We start from the raw sequence: 23,736 nt of genomic DNA, 5'->3' as shown, positions 1-23,736 counted from the left end.
TAGCTAAATAGTATGTTTTCTCAAAAAAAAACTTCATCACTGCTTACACCGTACACATAATTTTACAAGGTGCAGTTTAAACTGCTGCTGATTTAACTCTTTGTTGGTTTAATCAATTTCTTCACACCGTTTCCTTCGGCACATTGCAAAAGTGGTGTCCTTCACTATTAATTTTTGGTATGTTCTATGCTTAAGAGCAATTTACTTCAATTTCTTAATTAGTCCAATATCAATATCTAGTTTAGCAATCACATCAACATGATAGTAAAATGCAGATAGAACATAAACATAAACAGTAGAAGACAAGTTAAGACAAGAGGACAGAAGATGTGGCACCAGCCAGGGACAAACCCCAATGTGGGGAAACCTTTGATCAATTCTTCTTATATTCTTCAATAGTTCAGCAGAGAGATAGAGATAGTACAAATACACAAATCTGATATTTTATGACAGCAGTAGTAAAACCTTGATCAAGCCCAGTCAACATCAGCCTCCAACAGTTAGCTCAATCAATGCTGCTCATAATACTGATTTCATTTGCTAATGATTACTGTTCTAGTTAGGGTATTTGATGCAGCCCTAAACTCCTATGACAGTCTTCAAACCGTCCCTAAGAGTGTTGTGGCATACCCTTTAGGAGTTCATCAATCTAGTAGTCCTTCACAAAACACTGCTGCAACATGTTAGCACTGTGGTTTGCTGCATTACTGGTTAGGGCATGTCCTGTAGCCTTAGTTCCACCACACAGTCAGGAGACAAGTCCTTTTAGGACTGCGGTTTACCTTGGAGACCCTTCTCTCATGCCATGCTGCCTTCTAAAGGTGTTGTCCACCCTTGACAGCCCTTAACACAACCTCCAGCTGTGTGCTATGGCCTGCGGCCTAGCACAACAGCTTGCTGTAGCTTTAGGCTTCACAAATGTTTGCCCAAACAGTCCCAAACAGCAGTGTTACCTTCCTTATGAACTCGGCCTAGCTGACTGCACTTGTCTGCACCCAAACGCATACATATTCAGCCCTACGTTGACTTGACTTCAACACACCCAAACCAGACCTTGGTTCATGCCCTAGAACAGCATTATTTACCACGCTGTCACAGAGATTTCCACGCTGCTCTTTCTAGGCTCCTTCACGCTGTCATAGGGCTCCTTCTTGCTGCGGCTAGGGCTTCTCCTTTGCTGCGGCTAGGGCCTCCTCTTTGCTGCGGCTTAGGGCCTCCTCTTGCTGCAGATTAGGGCCTTCCTTTTTTACTGTGGCTAGGGCTCCTCTTGACTGCGGCTAGGACTCCAGATCTTTCTTTCCACCACGTCCACCTTGTGAGAAGACAAACCCAAACAAGTGGAGAGAGAGATCATGAGATGATGTGCTCCTCAAATGACTTGAGGTCTCCTCTATTTAAATGCAACGTTGAGGATGAGCTGGGGGTCAAAGTGCTTGTTTAGCTTGCTGGCTGACCTTGACAAATTGTCAATAATATAATAAATTCATATCTCCATAAATGTATGTCGGAATCAGATGGTCTTTAGATCAATCCTACATCTATCGAAGAGAGGAATCCAAGAAAAATATCAGCTGCCATAAATAAGGTGACCCACATGAAGTTTGGCCCTAGTTGCCAATTGTAACACTCCCTCACAACTAAGGAGAACTCCATCTGCTAATCCATCTGTCAGTCAGTACTATCTCTGCCATCAATGCACTGCTTTGTTGAACTATGAAGAAAAAGAAGTGATCAACAATGTATCATACCATTCTCTACTAACCCGAAGTCAGTCCCATAAAAAGAGTGTCTCAAATTCGGAATCCAACTCCCTCTTACGTTTGTGAATGAGAGGGTTTGCACCTGTCAAAAAGAGGTAATCAACATGAAGTACTAGTATGAGAGGTTTATCATCCACAACCTTAAAGTAAAGGTTTGGATCGGCTTCACTCCTAGTGAATCTCAGCTTCATCAGATAGTTGTCAATCCTCTCATACCAAGCCCAGGATGCATGCTTTAACCCATAGAAAGCTTTCTTCAACCTACATATATGAGATTCCCAGTCATGAACTTCAAAACCCTCGGGTTGTTCCACATAGACTTTGAAGTGACGGAACCAAGTGAATACTTCATCCTTCCAAAAGTTTACGGGCATCATACCAAATATATCAGAGTGGATCAATTGCAATACATTTGTAGTCTTGTTATTATTTGAGGGGAATGGTCCCCTTGTAAGTTTTCCCTCAATACATCCCGGACATATACCTTCATGCTCTTCTTTGAACTCGAGTATCCCTGTCACCATCTGGCTCACATCGGGTAGGGCCTTATAATGAAGATGGGCAGACCTCTGGTGCCATAGTTCAGATTGTAGAGATGTGTCGCAAGACATAGCTCCCAATGGACTTCCTCCAACTTGATACAAAGTGTCAACCCAGAACCCAAGAGTAAAAGCATCTTTAAAATTATTTTTCCAAACACGTACCTTTCCATCGATAAATGCCACCTTGTATCCTTTGTCTTCCATTGCCGAAATGGACACCAGGTTCTTCTTGAGATCAGGTACATAAAGAACTTCTTGTAAATGAATCATGTTACCCTGATTCAATTGAAGGGTAACATTCCCTACTCCCTTTACGGGATAGGTGGCATTGTCTCCAAGAATAATCTCCAAGTTTGTATCCTTCTCTATTAGATTAGAGAGAGCTTCCTTATATCCGGTGAAGTGCCTTGAGGCACCACTATCAATAAGCCAATTCCCCAAAGTGTCCAGAGGAGAGGTAGTGGAGAGGGTCGATATAAGATAATACTCCTTTTGCTTATTGTTAACAACATTTGATTCTTCATACCTGGAGTTCCTTGCTTTCTTGGAGGGTCGACCATTTCCTTGATATCCTGCATTCCTTTTTCCTTTGCCATTGGACCTGCCATTTCTTTGATCATGGTTGTTGTAGTTGCCCCTGGAATGATTGTGATCATCATCATGTGATGTGTCCCTTCTATTTGGACACTCCCTTGCATAGTGGCCAAACTTATTGCAAGCAAAGCACCTGCCTTTCCTTCCTCCCTTAGATCCAGGCTTTCCATGGAAATGACCTTTAGACCCTGCATTATTTCTCCTTTTGGCATGAGTGGAGAAAGCAGTGGGGTTGCCTTTATTAAAAGGCATTTCTTGCTCTACCATTCTTATTTCTTCTTGAATGCATCTCGACATCAATTCTTCAAACCCTGGAATTCGAATCAGAAGACAATTCAAGACAAGAGAATGCAAGTATATGGCTCAAGCCAGGGAAAACCCCCAAGATGGGGAAAACCCTTCATCAATTCTTATTATTAAAATCAAATGTTCAACAAATAAAGAGAGAGTACAATAAGAATGACTTACCAATTTGTAGCAATCAATCTGCAATTATGTTCACGAGTAAGGGTTTGTCATCAGTCGGTTACAACTTTGTTTTCTTCACTCCCAAAACTCCTTAATCACTACGGTTTTCCTTCAATTATTTATGTTCTTCTTCGCTACCAACATAGGCTAGAAGTTAGCCCTCTAGCATGTCATCCACCTATTTGATCAAGAGAAACAAGCTTGCGGCCTACCAGTAGCCCATAATGTGTTACAACCTTTTTGTTCCAAGACAATCAGGCCTGCAACCCACCTATGGCTCCATAAAATGAATGCGACTAGTTGTAGGAGTGTTCCTTATCCAAGGATTATGCCAAAATATCACCCAGATCAGTCCTTAAGCCTGCGACTAGCACCTAGCTCTTAACTTGGACCTATGGAAGATAAAGAGACCTAAACAGTTCAACCTCCAACCTTCTCCAATTTGTGGTTGCCTTAAAAGAATTACCTAAGTCATTTGATGTGTCTAAAATGAGGGTGAAGGCTCCTCTTTATATACAATTCAATGGGGTTGAAGAGACGTGACTTCTGTGCTTATTGAGTCGACATATAGATGATGCCGACCTAGTTAATTTTACATAAGAGAATCATAAATTCAAAATCACACTTCTCCTTGACAAAATTTGATGATCTTTAGGTCGATTTTGGTTCTCTCGAAAAGAGGAATTTAATGCTACAATTATCTTCCCCACGGGAGTTGTCCAAAGTGGAATTTGGCACTAGTTGCCAATTTTAACACTCCCTCCCAACTAGGGAAAATTCCACTTGCCAATCCATCCATCATCATCAATCATCATGCCAACCTATCGTCATGAGCCATCTTTGTAACTCATCTCTACTCTGCTTTGCCGAACACTAATATGAATTATAAAGAAGAATAGATCGAGAGTGAGTCACAAGACCTTGCCACTCTCCACTGACAAAAGTCAGTCCACAACCATTGGACTAGATCCCAAGTGATCAAGTTGAAGAAACATCATTCATCCTAGACATAAGGAGTATGATAGTACATAATGCATCCATCAATAGTGCTATGGTTTTATTGTAGCAACTGCAACACCCTCCAAGATTTTGGCCTGCATCAAAATTTCGGAGCCTTCCTTGGATTTTCCCTTAATGGTCGCAAACACTCGGGCTCATCCCATGAGCTCTTGTTGAGTCTTGATACCCCTTTTGCTTGATTGACCACCGATCGTCTTCTGGCATGTTGATCGCTATGTCATGCTTGCGAATTTGTTCTCGCAATTTTGAAGCTCTATCCTTGTGTGCATGAGTTGTTTTCACTCTATCTGCACATAAAGTTGTAAACATTGTCGCGCAAGTGTCGTCACAGTCATTCGAAGACATATCTCAACTGTCGCACTTGTCGCTCTTAACCTTTGAGTCAATCTCACTAAGCACATGTTTGTCTTGTTGGTTTGAGGTGTCTTGTCGTCAAGTCATGCTAAGTGTGTGATCACAATGTCATGTATGCACAAGTACACTTGCTTTCACACTCAGTCATTTTCTTGAAAATCTGTCGACTGGACATCCTTCTTTCAATCGGAGCCCGATCTCAGTGACCTTGCACTGCTGCCCAGAATTGCACAGAGCTTGAGGTTGTCCTCCGGGCAGCCTGCACTACGCAATTCCATAAATGAGCTAACTGACTATCTCCCAGAACTACGCAGAAGTTGTCCTAGAACCTGATCCAGTTTGCGCTTCCCGCAAGATCACCCATCAAGCCTCCCGCTAGTCAACTGGAAAAAATGACTTGAGTTGTGACCCAGGGCTGCACTGATCTCCAAAACTACATAGAACTTGTCCAACCTGACTTCCTTGCACTGCCTACAAAAACTGCACAAACATGTGGGACAAGCCTCTGCTGCCTGTCACTGCACTGTCCTGGGAAATTGCGCAAATCTGACAGGCAGGCTTCCCTACTGGCCTACTCTGTCATTAGCCCAGAAATTGCGCAGATTTGTCTGTCACCTACCCTTTTGCCCCGCTCTGCAATCAGCCCAGAAATTGTGCAATTATGTCCGGGCCCGGACTGTCTCCCAGAATTGTGCAATGTTGATCAGCAATTCCTGCAACCTAATCCTATCCTCCTCTGGAAAACTGCACAAATTTTTCTGCCAGTGCCTCCTGCTGCTCACTCTGTCTTCCCCGGAGAAACAGCGCAGAACCCAGCTGGATGACCTGTCCAGTGCTCCCCTTGAAAATTGCGCAGATTTGCCTAGCAATTCCCCGACACCCTGCATGGTCTTCCTCCCGGAAACTGCACAATTTTGTCTCCCAACTAGGTTTTTCCCCGCAATTATCACTATTGTCCCGAATTGTGCAAATTTTCCTCCCAATGACATCTACGAAGTTTCAGTGCCTCGTCCCTCTCCCAGTCACCTGTACCAAAATGAAAAAAAAATGCAACATGTTAAACTAGGAGATTTTTGGATTTGATATTGTCTTGTCATGAGTGATTGCAGGAACAAGTACATCAATGGGACATGGCACGACGACGAACGAGATGAAGAAGAGGCGCATGCTAGAAGACTTGCTCACAGTCGAACATACGCATGAAGCACATCGAGCAGCAAGTGAAAGGGACACATACACATGCACCATCAAGCAAAGACCAAGACCATCGAAGACCCCGCACACTTTGCCATGCGAAGGTGAAGACATGTTACACCAAGGTCCAAGAGCATACCATCACTCAGCAGCTCAACAAGGACACCACAATCAACCAGTACATGTAAGCAGGGTCATGCCGAGTTGTGTCATCAGTTGTCTCGACCACATCACTACTATGGGCCATACTTGTTATAATAAATGTAATGTAAAGTAGAAGTCTAAGAGACCCACATATGAAGTTGAAGAGTCATGTAAAGTCGAAAAGTCATAGGAAGTCAAACAGTCATGAGGGAAGTCGAAAAGTCACAAGGGTCAATTATTCCCCCTTGGCTATATATACCCCCTCATTGTATGAGCAAAGGACTTTTCACCTTGGCTCCTCCTGCATAGCCTTGAGAGTTTGTAGTAAGTTCTTCGAGGAGCGAGCAGTGGCTCCAACGTCCCACTGCTGGTACTAGTGATGTATGGTGTACAGATGTGTCTTGGATATTTTACTTAATTCAAAAGCCTGTCTTGGGCCAGCACGTTTTCACGCGTGTTTTGTATCCATTTGTAGGACTATTTCTTAAACATTTGTAATGCATGTTTGCTTAACCTGTACTAAGATAATTGAACTACTTTCGCTCATATTGTTGAAGATGTGTTGTATTGTTTATCATTGTTGTCCTGTCCATGTGGACTACTCCGCCAGACATTAAACAGACCATCCTTGTGTTTTCTTGGTTTAACGACCGTCACCCCTATGTGGACTATTATGCTAGACGGTGTACGTGTTTTCACTTGGACTTTGGTTTTCCCGACAACCGCATCCGTTGTGGACTATTCCATCGGCTACTGGACAGGCCCTCGTCGTTGTTCGCGTGTGTTTCTTCTTGGGTTGGGACTATTCCCTCTCATCAAGGGTCTCACTTTAGTTCCCCTTTTGACAGTAACAAAACCCGGACACAGTGTTACATTAAGCACTCACCATGCACACTCACCTCACTTTCTTGAAGTTACAAGCATAACACTCTCATGTGCTGAACAACAAGAGCTAAGGCAAATCTCTAAGATAATGGCAACTGAACCATCGTACCAGATGGGACTCCACCAAACAGTGTGAGGTCTAGTTGGGACTTCATACCGAGGAGATCCAATGAATGTTGGCGAGTCCAACACCATCAACATTTTTGGCACTAGGAGAACCGCCAATAGTTTATGGTTGAATGTCCTCTCAACCCCATGTATCCATCATCTGGTCAAGGCAGTAACACGAACTCCCTCTCTCCCACGCGCAACTTTGAAGTTGGTTACTCCTCACCTCCCAGACCTAAACAAGAAATTTCATATCATCACCTTCGCTCTGTCCGTCCCATCACCCGTCAGTTTGCCAAAGTTGTTGGACTAATTCCAGGAGTACATAATCTTCCCTCTTCGCAGAGGAAGCAAAAGACTACACCCACAAGAGTGGTAGTCTCGTCTGTTGAAGAAGTAATCCTCGCCACTCTTGAAGAGCTGGCAGAAGTTGTTGAGAACGAAGAGGAACCTCTTGTTTTCCTACAAGGAGAAGAAGTTAACAACACACTCTTGGGCTCAGGTTCCGGCGGAGGCAGCAAAGGAGGCGGAGGCAGAGACGAACCAACAAATTCAGAGGTTGAACCGTTTGATTCAGAAGAAGAGGAGTACAAAGAAGAGGACAACATGGTTGATCAAAACCTGGAATGGATGACACAGGGCCCATTGGCACTCCAAGGTGCCTTGCATAAGATGCTAAGGCACGTAGAGAAGCTGTTAACAAAGTATGACCCTAACAAAGCAGTGAAGGAAAAAGACCATCTAAACACGTTCTACCTACATCTGCAGACACTCGAGGTACGTTATGATGATGTTGCAAGTAGAAGGTTTCCATGTACCTTGGATGGCAGAGCAATTGTATGGTACCACAGCCTTCTTGTCAACTCCATTCAAATCTGAGGGATGTTCAAGAGAATTTTCCTTGAGAAATTTGCTGATGACAAAACCCCCGCCATGTGGTTGAAATAATTGGGTAGCCTTACTCTTAAGATGAAGCCGAAAGAAAAAGTGAAAGACTTTAACCAGAGGTTTAACCATATCCTAAACAAGTTCGTCGTAGACACTAAACCTCATGACTCCATCACAGTCGACTACTACACGCCTGCACTGTCGACCAACATTGCGCAGTTCGTGAAGCAAGCTGTGAAACCAACACTTTGATAAAATTGCCAAGAAGCGATTGATGTGGAGAAAGACCTGCGCGAATGGAGTCATTGTAGATGATGAACCAGCTAAGGACTCTAAAGACACGGGCAGGAGATCTCAGACTACTATGAGTAAGGTAAAGGAAACGAAAACAAGTGAAATTGATACCCTTACTCATCTCCTCAAGTCCTTGACAACTGAAGTAGCAGAACTCAAGCAATGGACAACCAAGACAACAGTGAGCAGTATACCTTCCAATTTTGCGAGCAGGAAGAATGTGACATCAAGTAGCAGCAGTAGTCACTCGGCTAAATCTGTGCAGAGTTCAAAAGTTGTGTTCAAGACGGACCTAATTGCGAAGGATAACTTCTATGAGTTCCACCAAGCACGACATTCAGAGAAGACTTGTACAGATTGGAACCGAGTTATGGGCTTTGTGAGCAGGTTCAGCCAAAAGATGAAGATGACGAAGAGGACGTTGCATCTGATGAAACTCCAAGTTTTGGCCACGTTGTTAACATGTATCAGTGTCTAAACATTGCCCAGAAGAAAACAACCATCGAGAAGGAGCCCCCAAAACATAACGGTAGATACAACTTGAGAAGTCAAGGGGCTCCTACTGTGATTGAGATACCAAAAGAGAAATTCAAGCAAATGCTCAGAAAAGTTGATCCACCAGCATCCTCAACATAGAAAACACAAAGCAAGTCTGGGAAGACAACTCCAACGAAAGATACGTCCATGAGCAGCACATTTCAAAACACTCCACTCGACAGTACAACCACAAATTTTCCCCCGGACAACTCGGTGAGTCTTCCCGCTTTAGATTACTTGTTGAAGACATGAAGAAGACACATGCGAACATCTCTTTGTACAAGCTTACCAAACTCAAGGATCAGCAAGATATTCTTTTGCATGCACTGGGGCAAACCTCCACAAACAATGTTGCCTCTTCTAGCAAAGGACCAAGTATCCCTAATCACTAACATTTGTACTCAACGCTCTTCGCATGGAAGAAGCAAACTCGCTTTGCACATCAGTCAATGTCATACCACTCTCCATTGCCAAACAAATCAATGCGCAATGGAGTAGTACAGCCACGCAGATCATCCAACTCAACCGAACATGTGTACCATCCATTGGTGAACTTCGAGATGTGATCATCCGGTTATCGTCCAATGGACGAGTTCACCATTGCATCAACATCGTGATGATGGACATCCCAGAAGCATATGGCTTACTGCTCAGCAGAGAATGGTCCAGCAAGTTGCAAGGATATTTTGCTACGAAGTTATCACACTTATGGCTTCCGTACTAGGGCAGAAACAACCAGATTTGAGTGTTGTCTGAGAGATACATGAAACATAATGTTACAACCTTGAATGGTCAGAATGAACTGTTGGCTTTCGCAAAACTTATGTTTGGCAATTTCTTTCTAGAAACGCAGTTGGGGTGTTATCTTGCACAATCGAGCCCCACCCCACCAGATACACAATTGGGTCTCCTTCCTTGCCCAACTAGTGAAAATGAAACTTGTACAGTACTTTGTAACAGTAGTAGCAGTAGTGTTAGCAATACTAGTGCGGCAAGCGATCCTTGTACAGATGACTTGTGGACCTTGTATTTTGATGGATCCAAAACACAGGATGGCTCTGGAGCCGGGTGTGTTTTGATCGACCCAAGGAAAAGAAAACATTTAGTCTCAAGCCGCTTGGAGTTCAAGTGCACAAACAACATTGCTGAATATGAAGCACTCGTCTTAGGTTTGCACAAAGCCCTCAACCTCAACGTTGCTATGTTGAAAGTGGTAGGTGATTCAAAGATTGTGGTACGGAAAGTACGTAACACCATACACTATGTCTCACCTCATCTTAAAAGTTACCAGCAAGAGGTATGGCCGCTTATCTCTAATTTCCAAGCTTTTAGTATCATATTTGTACCATGAATGTGTAATGCAGCTACAAATGCTCTGGCAAATGTAGCTACTATGATGACACCGCTTAGGGATAATTTACTGTTGAAATTTTGTATGAGCCATCTATTCCTGACAACATCACCAATTTGGGTGTTTTTGATGATGATGAATAGATACTACATTTTATGGCCAACGGTGACGTCTTCAAAGATGCAAAGATAGATGAAGACGTGCACGAGAAGTCTCTGTAATACAAAATGATGACAGCAAAGGCAACCCCATCCCCAAGGGTGTGGTTTCACTTGAGAAACTCTATGACTTGCAGAACTACTTTAAAGGGCCCAGGAACACCAAAACCCACAGTTCTACACTGATGCACGAACAAATTAACTTGGGAACAGAAAGAGATCTAAAGTTCGTAAATCTCGGTACGTGTTGCACACCAGAGGAGCAGCAAGCCTTTGTCCGCCTGTTCAGACAGTACCGTGATGTATTCGCGTGGACATACGATGACTTGAAAACATATAACACACAAATAATCCAACACATCATTCCTATCAAAGAAAGGGTCAAGTCGTTTCAGCAGAAGCTCAAAAAATTCCATCCGTCACTTGAACCCCTCATACAGAAAGAATTGACTAAGTTGTTGGATGCTCAGATCATTTATAAGGTTCGTCATTCTACTTGGGTTTCAAACTTAGTTCCTCTAAGGAAGAAGTCTGGGGAGATCTGCCTGTGCGTAGACTTCCGAAATCTAAATTGGCCTTGGACAAAGACAACTACCCTGTGCCGTCTATGGAGAACATCTTGCAAACAGTATCTCGAGCAGAAATTTTCTCTCTCCTTGACGGATTTTCCGGATATAACCAAGTTCTGGTAGCAAAACCTGAAAGACTTAAAACTACTTTCTGTACCAAGTGGGATACGTTTGCTTATCAAAGAATGCCATTTGGGCTGGTAAACGCAAGCACAAATTTTCAGCACGCTATGGACATCGCCTTCTGTGGGCTCATTGGACAGAGCGTGGTGGTCTACCTTGACGACGTGACAGTCTTTTCCAGAAAGCGGCCAGACCTCCTGCGCCATCTCAAGAAGATCTTTAAGCATGTTGTAAGTACCGGATATCCTTGAATCCTAACAAGAGTGTATTTCCAGTGTCTGAGGGGAACCTCCTTGGGCATATCATCACCAAGAGTGGAATCAAGATTGATCCGGACTGAGTTCGGACTATCACGCAAATTCCTCACCCAGTCAATAAGAAAGCTATGCAATTCTTCTTGGGGAAAATCAACTTCCTCTGGAGGTTCATGTCAGATTATGTGCAGATTGTTAAACCTATCCAAGACATGATCAAGAAGGATGCAATCTACAGCTGGGGGAAGAAGGAAAAGGATGCGTTCACCTGTATCAAGCAGGCAATAGCATATGCGCCCGCGTTGTACAACCCAGATTTTAGAAAAGATTTATTGCTTTATACATTTGCTTCCAACAACTCACTCACTGCAATGCTCACAGAAGGATGAGCTGAACAACAAATGTCCCATCTCCTTCATGGATAAACAAGCATATGTTGTATACAAGGCTGTGAAACACTTCAGACCCTACCTGGTGAAAAATCATTGCATTGTCTTTGTGCCACACCCAGCAGTCAGAGCGTTGTTCATTCAACAAGAACTAGGTGAAAGACATGTGAACTGGATGACAGGATTACAAGAGTATAATCTTGACATCAAGCCAGTTCACACTGTCAAGGGTCACGGTCTCTGCAAACTTGCAGCAGAAGCAATAGCAAGAAGATGAGCTCGTCAATTGGGAGCAAGAAATCGACATGTATAATATAGAGCAAGCACCACCCACTTCACACGACAACTATTGGTACGCAGAAGTACGTCAGTACCTTGAGCACAACACCATGCCCTCTCACTTTTCCATGCGATGGAAGAGGGCACTTCGCCTCAAAGCCTTATCTTACCAGTTCACACATGGAGTGCTTTACAGAAAGCACAACAACGGAATTTTGCTCAGGTGCCTTAAGGCACAAGATTCAAAGAGTGTTATGTAACATGCATAATGGACCTACCGGAGCTCACTTCGCGAATAACACAACTACGCATAAAGTCATGAGAGCCAGTTTTTATTGGCCCACATTGTTTAAGGATGCACACGCTTCTGCTTGCAAGTGCATGATCTGTCAGCGATGCGCCAGCAGAACTCGAAGGTCAACAGCCCCGTTGCAACCTGTTCCAGTGGACGAACCATTCCAATAGTGGGGGTTAGACATCATTGGGGGAATCTTCCTGCATTCTTCAAAGCAGCACCGCTACATTATGACTGCTACAGATTACTTCACACGGTGGACAAAAGTAGTTCTGCTCAAACAAGTGAACGACCAAGAAATCATCAGCTTCCTTCAGCGAAACATCATCTCGAAGTTTGGCATTCTGGTATCACTTGTTTTTGACAATGCTACTTATCTTCGTTGAAACTGTATGATTTTGCATTGCAATATGGTATTGTGCTTAAACATTCAGCTAACTACTACCCGCAGGGAAATGGTCTTGTCGAATCAACAAACAAGAATCTCATTCGCATCATAAAAAAGACCATTTACTCTTAGCAGCAAAACTGGCATTCCACTCTGGTGAATGCACTTTAGGCCATAGTTTTAAAATTCGGCCGATTCGAAACAGAAACGGCCGAGTTGATCCGTTTCATTGCCCAGAAATGTGACTCGGTGGAGGAAACGGTTCAGTGGGCCGAGTCAGCCATGACTCGGCCGTTTTTGTATTGACTCGGCCGAGTCATAACCAGCGGCTTGTAACCCCATCAAAACAACGATTTGACATTTTTTAATGAAATTTTGAAGTGTTTGCTGATTGGTTTGGACTCCAATGTGTTTTATGAATTAGTTAAATGTTATTTGGGGTCCATTTCCCCCTCCCAAACCCTATTTAATACATTCAAATGCTCTCTACTATTGATAGCTATTCAAATTTCATGGTAATATTAAATTCTTAAAGTAAAAGTGACATTCTCCTTAATCTTCATTTTCATCCTTTCACTTAAATTTTTAACATTACCATGAAATGACTTAGGATGTTTGAGAGTGGTTTCGGCCTCATTGGATTTCATATGGAGAAAGTAGAATTTTAGATTTCATTCAAAATCCAGCAGACTTATCAGTTTTTCAGGATTTTAGGATTGGAGGATTGCAATATTTCCATTGAATTTTGTCATGTATTAGGGTATGGAACTCGTACTTAATCAAGAGCACCAATCCCTCTATGTACCTTGATGTTAGTGACATTGGTTGTCGAACTCCTCTGGGATTCGCTCCCAAAGCAGGAGCTTCTGAAAATGTCACTCCCGCTCTTGGCTCTCGCTCCCCACTTTCGCTCCTGCTTCCAAGTAACACTGAGCCAGATGATGTTGGCAACTCTAGCAGTAGCTAGTAGTACTGGTCACAGACTTTTGTTGTAGAGGCCATTTATAGCCTGCTTGGTTATGTGTTTTTGTTTTGATCTCTATATCATCATCGTGTATGTATTGGACAATGCACTGGGTGCCATTTTGATATAATGGATATATTCATGAGCCTACCTTGATCATATGTTGTCTTCTATCTATATTCTAATGCTGTGTGTTTGGAAACATGAAAGAAAATCTTTAAAATTATGTGTTTTTATAAAAAATAAATATTTAATGTATTTTTTACAACGACCAAGTCATTGAAATCGAGCCGACCGAGTCGATACCAAGTTGGAGTCGGAGTCAGAGTCGACTCTCGGCCGAGTCGGAGTCGGAGTCGGAGTTTTAAAACATTGCTTTAGGCTAACCGAGTTACACCCAAGCCCTCTCTAAACACATCTCCATACTTCCTTGTATACGGAAAAGAAGCCATCCTTCCACCCAATATCTACCAGCCTACTCTCCAGTTATCCCAAATAATCCCGAGGCAATTCGTGTCTATTGATTCAGCATAAGATGGACACATTACACAAGTTACAGGAAGAATGGATGAAAGCAAAAGAACAAAAATTCACTCCACCAAAACCATATCAAGAGATGGTTCGATCGAAAGTCTGCAGGGAATGCTACCTTCGTTGTGGGTGACTTAGCATTGAAGTGAGATAAACCCCACGATGACAAAGGCAAACATACGAAGTTCCTGTCTCTGTGGATTTGTCTGTACACAGTTCACGAAAAACTTGGCCAACACACGTATCACTTGCAATCACTTGACGGGAGGATTGACAATCTTTCTGTCAATGGCGAAGATTTAAAGTGTTATTTTCAATGATCTAGAGCCACGCCCTGCCTATGGACATAGCATGCTTATTTCCGTTTTGTTGTTTTGCTTTGTTGTTTCTACTTTGTTTCGCTTTGCTTTGTTTTATTGTCTTGTCATTTTGTTTTATAAATAAGTGTTGTCCTATATTGTGTTCTAGCTTTTGAATAACTATGTGGCTAAATTTAAAGAGACTTGTGACACTACAGCACTTGGCCAGTCCTATGTCTGTCTTCTCTGTTCTTGGTTGTAACTTTTGGCCGATGAAGCCTGGACAGAAAATACGATCCGTCTGTAAGGGAAGCTCTGGTCAAACCATGAACTTGTGTCCAAACTGGGAAACCCCATGCATGTACTCAGTCTTCTACCCTGTGTGTTCTCTGAAGGAACAACCTCTTCTGCTCGCAATAAGTCGAGATCCCTCTTCCACCCCAAAAAATAAATTAGTGCTTATGCACAGTCCTCTTTTAAAAAAAATACAAAGCAAAAGAAGAGAAAGGCTTCCTGCGTAGAGAGGTGATGCAGGCAACTCCACCGGGGTACTAACCAAACTCACTAGTAGTGGAGCAATGCTTGTGTTCCTGCAGGACTCCGTCAGGGTACTATCCAAGCCTGTTGGCAACAAAACAACACCAGAGATGAAAACTTATACTCTGTAAATCTTAAGCTCACGAACCAAACTACCCTCTCCGATTTTGAAACACTGTGATCTAGCTGAAAATTTTGTTGTGTTTGACTTAATTTGTACAAGGTGAACCATGTCTGTCCATGGGGTAAGTGGAGAAGCCATAGTAACCTGCACAATGAATCAATACTCCCTGGAAGGCCAAGGTCCTATGGTGAAAATGAACCGAAACAGAGAAGTTGATATTCAACCAGTGTGTTGCCCAAGTGTTGTAGCAATTGCAACACCCTCCAAAATTTTGGCTTGCATCCAAATTTCGGAGCCTTCCTTGGTTTTTCCCTAGATGGTCACAAACACTCGGGCTCATCTCATGAGCTCTTGTTGAGTCTTCATACCATTTTTGTTTGATTGACCACAGATCATCTTTTGGCATGTTGATCACTATGTCATGCTTACGAGTTTGGTCTAGCAATTTTGAAGGCCTGTCCTTGTGTACATGAGTTGTTTTCGCTCTGTTGACATCGGTCGCACTCGCACACAAAGTTGTAAACATTGTCGCGCAACTGTCGTCACGATCATTCGAAGAAATATCTCAACTGTCACTCTTAACCTTTGAGCCAGTCTCACTGAGCACATGTTTGTCTTGTTGGTTTGAGGTATCTTATCGTCGAGTGGTGTTAAGTGTGTGATCCCAATGTCATGTATGCACAAATTCCCTCAGAGTTGCCTGTAATATGAGCCAACAAAACCCTACCAAAACCCGTGAAGATATGCCCAGAATTATTTTCTATCTCGATGAAGTTTAAGCGATGATTCCACAAGTCCAAAGGATTTCAAGGAGAGTGAAATTGTCTTCCAAAATAACTAACTGATCTTGACAAGGCCAAGGGCTACTAATGTTTGATGCCTTGGTCCCTTGCGGTCTTTATTCCAGGCTTTTATATCCTTCTTTCTTTTCAAATGGAGTACAAAATCTGTAGAAGAATCTAGGGCAAATAAGTGTAGTGTGATTCTTCGTTACTTGATAACAATTTTTGAAGTCTTTTTTCTTTTTCTTGTTAGCTTAATCTTCTTCTTATTATTATTAATGCATGTGTGTGTACTTCATCAAACTGCTACCAAAACATAAGAACAAGGACACAAAATGTTGGCTCTCTGCCAGGGACAAAACCTCTTTTCTATTGAGAGGAAAACCCTTTAGTAAGTTTCTCTTATTGAAGCTTCTTATTTATCAATGCCAAACCCTAGACCCTTGATGAGAATGTCCTCCAAGCACAAGTCAAGTCCTTCCTCCTTTCTACACTTTGTTTCCCAACACTTCCTTCTTCCGCACTTTGATTCCCAGCACTTTGTCCTCCTTCCAACTGTTAGATCTTGTTGCACTTGCTCTAGAAGAAATACCTTTGATGAGACCCTTTCCTTATAATGATCCCTTCTTTTCAACAATCAACAAACTTTTATGAATGTAATGGGAGATCTGTTACACCAGCATAGACAGTCTCCTTCTCTTCGCATGTGTGATTGTAATGGGCTTTAAAACAGCCCTATTACCTTTGCTCTTCTTCCTTCTTTGCTTGAGTGGGAGGCCCTTTTAGGCTTATGTTCTAGTCCAAACAATGAGAGATGTGATGCTGATATACTACTGTTGTTATGACCGCAGGCAGACTTCCCTTTTCTTGCACATGTGACTTCAGCTACCCTAGAAATGGTCCTCTTAACTTCGATCTAGGCTTCACCTTCTTTGCTGCACTTGGAGAACACTTCTTCGTCCTTCGTTACCCTTTACTTGACTCTTCACTTCGCAGATTTCAGAGTTATGAGTGAGTGCATTATAGTGGAGTGGACAGCCTCTATATACAGAGGATTGTCCCTCCTTTTAGGCCGAATAGAAGGCCAACTTGAGGACAATTTGCAGGCCGACATGTTATGCTTGCTTCGGATGGCTTCTTGGGTTGTGTAACATGCTTGAAGGAGCTTCTTTGATGATGTCTTCGGATAGGAGGGGACTTTGTTTGGAGTTATTCTCTTGACGCTAATACATGGTGTAACATGCCCGTAAGGCCTTCAACATTTCCTTTTGACTATTTGACTCACCTATAGCACTTAACATGTGCTAGACCTATTTCAGAGAGCAAGAAACTCATTGACATATATATAAAAATAATATTTCTTTTCTTGAATAAGTACAAATATCAAGAGTACATTTATGAAGACCGAACCTAGTTATATTTCCTTCAACAATATCATCATATCAACTCCCTTCTTTTAGGCCAAGAAGCACACATAAGACCTTTTGAATTGAAATGGAAGCCAAATTGGTGTCCAGAAATCCGGTCTTCTCTTGTAATTCAATTTTGCAAATAGGCTTACTGTACTAGACATTTTGTTGTAGTATCTGAGAGTTGCACTCATCCTCCTGAAAAGGTCTCCTAAATGAATCTTGCTTGGGCTTGACCTCTCCTTAGCTCTGATACCATGTTAACTTTATGTTAACATGTTCTTGCTTAGTTACTTCAAATACCATATTAGCCCATTTGTTAGTCCATTTCACATTAATTATCATTGAATCATTATCACATTGATAGCAACCTATGAAAGAACATATATGATCGAATCAGAAGATAAGTCAAGACAAGAGAACACGTATATGGCTCAAGCCAGGGAAAATCCCCAAGATGAGGAAAACCCTTCATCAATTCGTCTTATTATTAAAATCAAATGTTCATCAAAGAAAGAGAGAGTACAATAAGAATGACTTGCCAATTTGTAGCAATCAATTTGCAATTTGTTACAGCCGTCTTTTCTTCACTCCCAGACCTCCTTAATCACTGCGGTTTTCCTTCAATTATTTTTGTTCTTCTTCGCTACCAACATAGGCCCAGAGTACATATTTACATTATATACAACTGTCTCAATCACATCGGTCACATTTTTTACGGAAGCGAGATAGTACAAATATTTGCTGCGGAGCAGCAGAGCAAGTATCGACAACATATAGCTGCAGGAGCAGCCGTAAACGTGCAGCGAGGGGAATAGAACCCGGGTGGGAAGGCGGCAAGCCGATGGTCCCGACCGCGGGGGTTTGTCATCATTATGTTATATGAACTATATACTGTTATTTCTCTCATTAAACTCTGATGATTAATTACCACATCTTTATCTCATTAAAAATGATACATTACCATCTTGTATTACAATAATTCTAGAAGTGCATATTATCTACAACTAAAGCCACCTTTTTTATGTCGCTATAAAGAGGCTTATAGTAACTGATTTTGTAGCTACAGCACCAATGATGCCTCCTGAAGGAATACATAGATGACCAAATTGTCGGTTGAATTCATTAACCCTATTTAGTATTTAGTGACTTCTTGAATATTATCTCAGTTCAGAAGGTGCTGCTGTCTAAAGTTATGCATCAGATCTTGGAAAAATGAGCCATCAATTCACTGATTGTCAATCCCAAATGGAACTAGTTGCCTCGTTGCAGTATGGCAACCTATGCCAGAAATAGGACACGGCCAGACCTGTGCGTAACAGAAAGTTGTTTGTTTATTTTAATTTTGCCATTATTATGATAAATTATTTAATTCCGGAGTCGACATCACTTGCCTTCCTATTTTCCCTTATCTGGAAGCCAATTTATACCAAGGAAAAGACATCTCAACATCAAATGAATCAGAGGCCCTTAATACAAAGAGTGATCACTGGTAAAGATTCCTACGTTTAGCACCACAAAATTACCTGGCAATACCCGACAGATGGATTATGGCGTGCATATGCTGTCAGCAGTCGTCTCAAAGCATTTCGACCATCTTCATCCAGTGCCGGATGACCTGGAAATGTTCGAGGCAAATCCTGAGGCAAAACGGAAACATTAACCATACAGCTAAGGCAATCTCCCATGGAACTAAAATTTAAAGAATAGGAATTTCTCATTTAAAAGATTGGTTGGTATATTTAAATTTCAAGTAACCTTCTCAATCTGGCTTTTCCATTTCTCAGCAACACCTGTTTCAACAATAGTATTCGTGGTGGTACTGCTAAGAAGACCACCAGCTTTTGCTCTGTCAGACCCTTCATCTCCTCCCAGCTTGAGTAAATCGTTATAATAGTTCTCTATCCTCCGTGTCCGCGTTCCAACAAATGCTTGCCAAAGCTGCACTCAAAAGCTCAGTTCGCCTTCTCAAGAACACAGCCATTAATTTGCATTCAGTGTTCACTGCTTGCAAAATAAAATTCATCAGTGAAAATTTTGAAATGAAAAATACTTTACCTCTTTTCTAAGAGCCATAGGGACACCTCCACGAACAAGGCTCTCCAATTCTTCTTTCCAAGCACATGAACCTGCATATGAGCCATGCGGGCTGGCATAATTTGCAGCAGAATCACCTACTGTGCTATCATTTGAGGATGCATCCTGGACTGGATCTGATCGCTCCACATCATAGAACTCTTCTTCTGAATCCTCTTCAGATACAAGACTGCCAGTTTTTAACAGCCTGGGCTCCTCCACAGAAGGACTTTTGCTTCCACTGTTGGCATCCTTGTTAATGACTGAAGCAATTTTCCTCTTCCTGATGCGGAAACTCAGATTCTGTTCTATGGCATCCAGAGATGGTCGTATCTGTGACCATGTTTTAATTTTATGGTTTTCCTTGTCATACTTCACATCGTCTATTTTGGATAGCTTGTCAGGAGAACTTCTCTCCACGCTACCAGTAAAATCTTCAATTTTAGTAGCAGCATTAGGATCTGCATCGTGAAGGGATTGAACAGATAATTGCAACTGTTCACTTGTTAGTGAATCTGAGGTAGATAGTTGGGCAGAACTCACATAATTTTCTAGAAAGTGCTGCCATCTTTCCGATCTCTCCTCTTCTTCTTCCTACCCAAAAGTGTTAACAGTATTACCAATAAATACATTGATGATTTTATCGTCAAGCAAAAAATGAAAACAGAAAGGAGACCAGATCAAAAGTTTCATATAGTACAACAGTACTTTGTAAATTGTTGCATATTCACGATACCGCTGCAAATGTTGAGGGCGCACTGCAAATCCATATATATCCCTGTTGAAACTCATGAGGTCAAACTCTGAAGGTTCAAGAAGAAACTTGTTCTTGTTCTACCAGTAATTTGTTCACTCAATGAATCTGAGAACAACTAGTTTCAAATATACTGAATCCATCTATTTGCTGTAAAATATAACAAGCCTAGAATGCAATCTGTTGGACAACTTGTCTAGCTTATTGTTACTGGGAAAAAAGTTGTGAAAAAGTTTCATGTATGATAATATAATGACATGGTGAAATTGTACTGAAGCAAACTTGGTTCTGCATTATACAGTGTAACGCAATATGAAATTATTTCTGAGGTTTGTTGTCCAATGAGTATAGTTTCTATTTATTTGTTCAATCCATAACCATAATTGTCTAATGATGTGTATGTTTGAACTTCTAGGAGAAGATATAATGCTATCTATAGATTAAACTGGGTAGGTTAGATCACCATCAGTTATATCCCAAGTAATATGACATGTCGTCCCTCCCTTTGTGCCACGCATTTCACATGTCAGAGACGACACATGGGTGACACATGTCCAACACGGGTTTGACTCGTGTCCTATTCATAGGACACGAGTTTGACTGGCGCCAAACATGAGCCCGACTGGCATCCCAAAAATTGGATGCATGTCCAGTGAAAAAAGCATCTTAAAATTGATTTGCTGCCTCATTCGCGTGCAATTCAGTCACAGGTTTCGAGTTCTCAAAGGTTTTGGAGTGCAGCTGAGGGTGATTAAGCCATGTTAGAAGGGATTCCAGATGGCGGGAGGTGGGTTTGTCAAGGCCCGACTAATGCTATGCAATTAATGGTAATGTTAAATTTTTCAAGCAAAAGGTCGCTAATACTTAAATTTTTAACATTACCATTACTTGACTTGAAATGTTTGAGAGTGGTTCTGACCTCATTGGATTTCATATGGAGAAATTAGAATTTTAGATCCCACTCAAGGGTTTTTAGGATTTCAAGATTTGGGGGGATTGCAATGTTTCCAGTGGAGTTTGTCATATAATGGGGTATGGAACTAAATTTTAATTAAGAGGATCAAATCCTCTATATACCTCAATGTTGGTGGCATTAATGGTTGAACTCTTTTGTCATGACCCTAGTAAAAATGTACCCATCACCCAAATAAAATCTTGAATTGACATGTTAAGCTTTTCCTATCTTATTGTAATGCTTAGAGGGTAACATTGACGGTAAGGATCCCATATCTGCGATGATTTTGATGATATGTAGTGTAAGTATTAGTTATTTGTTGTCACAATGAGCTCTCCAAGTCATTACGATTGATTTATGTGAACTGTGAAATTGTAAATAGAGAGGCCATCATGATAAAAAAAAATCAAGTGATTGTACTAGAGGAAACATGCCAAGTCATCGTGGAAACATCGATGCTTAACAAACATGGAATTGCAATTGAGCCCTGAAATTCGCCAGGTCAAAATGAGAAAGTGTTCTTCTGTTACAAGATTTTGACAAAGATTCAACAATTTTAAAGATAAGCACTTATAGCTGGTTATCTTCGAATGAACAATTTTGATTAAACCTTAGCTAGAACATTACAGATGATCATGTGAATTAGTAGAAGTGATAATGTGCCTACATTCCCACTGCTGGCGGCATTTGCCAGCTTCTTGCCCACTATATAAGGAGGACTCATTTCTAGAGAAGTGGTAGGAGACATGGATCGACTAGGTTTAATCAGACACATTTGCAACCTGATGCTGAATTCTGAACTAATGTCAAGAATAAAATTTTGAAGTCAAACGGCTACTACTCTTTAGATTGGCCAATAGATTCAGACACTGACAAACCCTCTATTCCAAACAAAGATTCATTGAAATCCTCAATTTCCGATTTCTGAAATGAAACCAGCAGATCAAACACAAACATTCCCAAAACTTTCCATATTTTCAGAAGATTTAAGCGCATATAGAACAAAATGCAAGAATTTAAGATAAGAAGCCCTTATAGATATGTACACTTTCGATTTACTCGGTAAATTTTAGCGCTTACAGAACAAAATGCGAGAATTCAAGTTAAGATGACCTTAAATATCTGTAATGTTTCGATTCACTCGGTAAACGTTGGCGCTTACAGTGCGAAATACCAGAATTGAAGTGAATAAGATAAAAGATCGTGCCATTAAAGATCTGTAAACTTTTGATTTACTCGCCAAGTTCAAGCGCTTACAGAACAAAATGCGATAACTGTAGTTAAGAGGCCAGTACAGATCCGACAACATTGGATTTGCTCGGAAAATTTAGGCGCTTACAGAACTAAATGTGTGAATTTAAGTTAAGAAGCCATTCAAGATCCGTAAACCTTCGATTCACTCCGCAAATTTAAGCGCTTACGGAACAAAATACAAGAATTTAAGTTAAGAAGCCACGAGAGATCCCTACAGTCAGGATTTCTCGTAGCACTCACAGAACAAAATGCAAAAAATTCTAGTTAAAAAGCCAAAGGTATAGACATTAAGGATCCGTGAACATACCGGCTGAGTTCCAAACTAACTAGTTGCAGAGCCTCCCGCCCTTTGCCCCTCATCTCGACAGTGTTTTGCTCTCTCCACCGTTACATGATCAGCCGACAGCCCTCGAGCAACAGATAAGCCACTGAAAGACTCCCTTTCCGCGGAATATCAATCCCAGAGCACCGATCAGAGGAGCTCGTCTCAGAGAATAGTAAAGCGTCAAGATGATTGACCCTGCGACCTCGCGGTTTCAGAGTGTTGTCCTGATCGTTGCTGCTAGTAATTCATTGCGCTATCATCGCCTTCGTATCCGTCAAAATCGCCATCGGAATGGAAATAAACAGTCATCGATCGATTCGCCGCTCGATCGGTTTTTAATTAATTTTCCAATTTTTCATCTTCAATTGGGAAGGTATTGTAGTGAATAGAATCACATGGCTGCCGCACATGTTACTTCTATTCATTTCCTCCATTTATATACATTGCCTTCCTGTCATTTTACTTTAGAAAAAGGTACGACAGGATTTTATTCCCCACCAATTCCATTTCATCTCCATTGATAATTCCTTTTTTATGGCACCTAATGCCAATTCATGCGTTTGGGACGCTTTAAAAATTATGGTGATTCGGATCTTGGTTCCCAATAGTATATTGGGAGAATGAAATGACACGTGGGCTAAAGACGGTAAAGATGCTCAAATATAAAATATTGGGATTGATAGGATCCTTCGTTTTAATAGTTTTTTACGAGAGGAGAAGGGTCAAATAGGGTAGTCAAATAAATTTGTCGGTAGAGATGATGTGGCACGGCCCGTGTAAGGATCACAATGATTCAAGGAAATGGTTTATATTATCTGAGATTTTATAGAGGATAATCTTTAAAATGAACTATATTTATGGTTTATGCTTTTTATTATTAATTATAAATAGAAGAGGGTAAAGGTTGACTTAAGGTAATAAATATAATGTGGGTTTGGTTGTGTGGTAAAATAATTGAGAGTTTGTAAGAAATATGTGAAAAGCTTAAAGATTTATAAATTTTTGGTTGAGGTTTTTGCCATTTTCTTTTAGGCAATGTGTCTTTTGGTTGAATTTTGGTTGAATTATGTTGCAGGGTGAAATACTAAAGCAGAAGTGTTGGTTTCTTGGGTCTTATTATTTTTTTTATTTA

General features: G+C 41.4%; 1 protein-coding gene across 1 annotated transcript in view; it reads right to left on the bottom strand.

Moving 5' to 3' along the window:
- Positions 1-23,150, bottom strand: part of LOC149216267 (uncharacterized) — a 181,941-nt gene extending 158,791 nt beyond the window's left edge. Inside the window, exons 1-5 of the mRNA XM_089392761.1 lie at positions 22,587-23,150; positions 20,025-20,094; positions 19,299-19,910; positions 18,999-19,181; positions 18,767-18,880 (exon numbers count right to left, since the gene is read on the bottom strand). Coding sequence (XP_089248887.1) covers positions 18,767-18,880; positions 18,999-19,181; positions 19,299-19,910; positions 20,025-20,094; positions 22,587-22,639 — 1,032 coding nt within the window. The 5' untranslated portion in view covers positions 22,640-23,150. The remainder of the gene's footprint in view (positions 1-18,766; positions 18,881-18,998; positions 19,182-19,298; positions 19,911-20,024; positions 20,095-22,586) is intronic.
- Between the last annotated feature and the right edge of the window lie 586 nt (positions 23,151-23,736).

Source organism: Pinus tabuliformis, chromosome 1_1 (assembly GCF_031772625.1).
Source record: "Pinus tabuliformis cultivar Carrire ecotype Pingquan chromosome 1_1, CPIR1, whole genome shotgun sequence".
Lineage (NCBI taxonomy): Eukaryota > Viridiplantae > Streptophyta > Pinopsida > Pinales > Pinaceae > Pinus > Pinus tabuliformis.
This window is presented reverse-complemented; position numbering and strand designations above follow the sequence as displayed.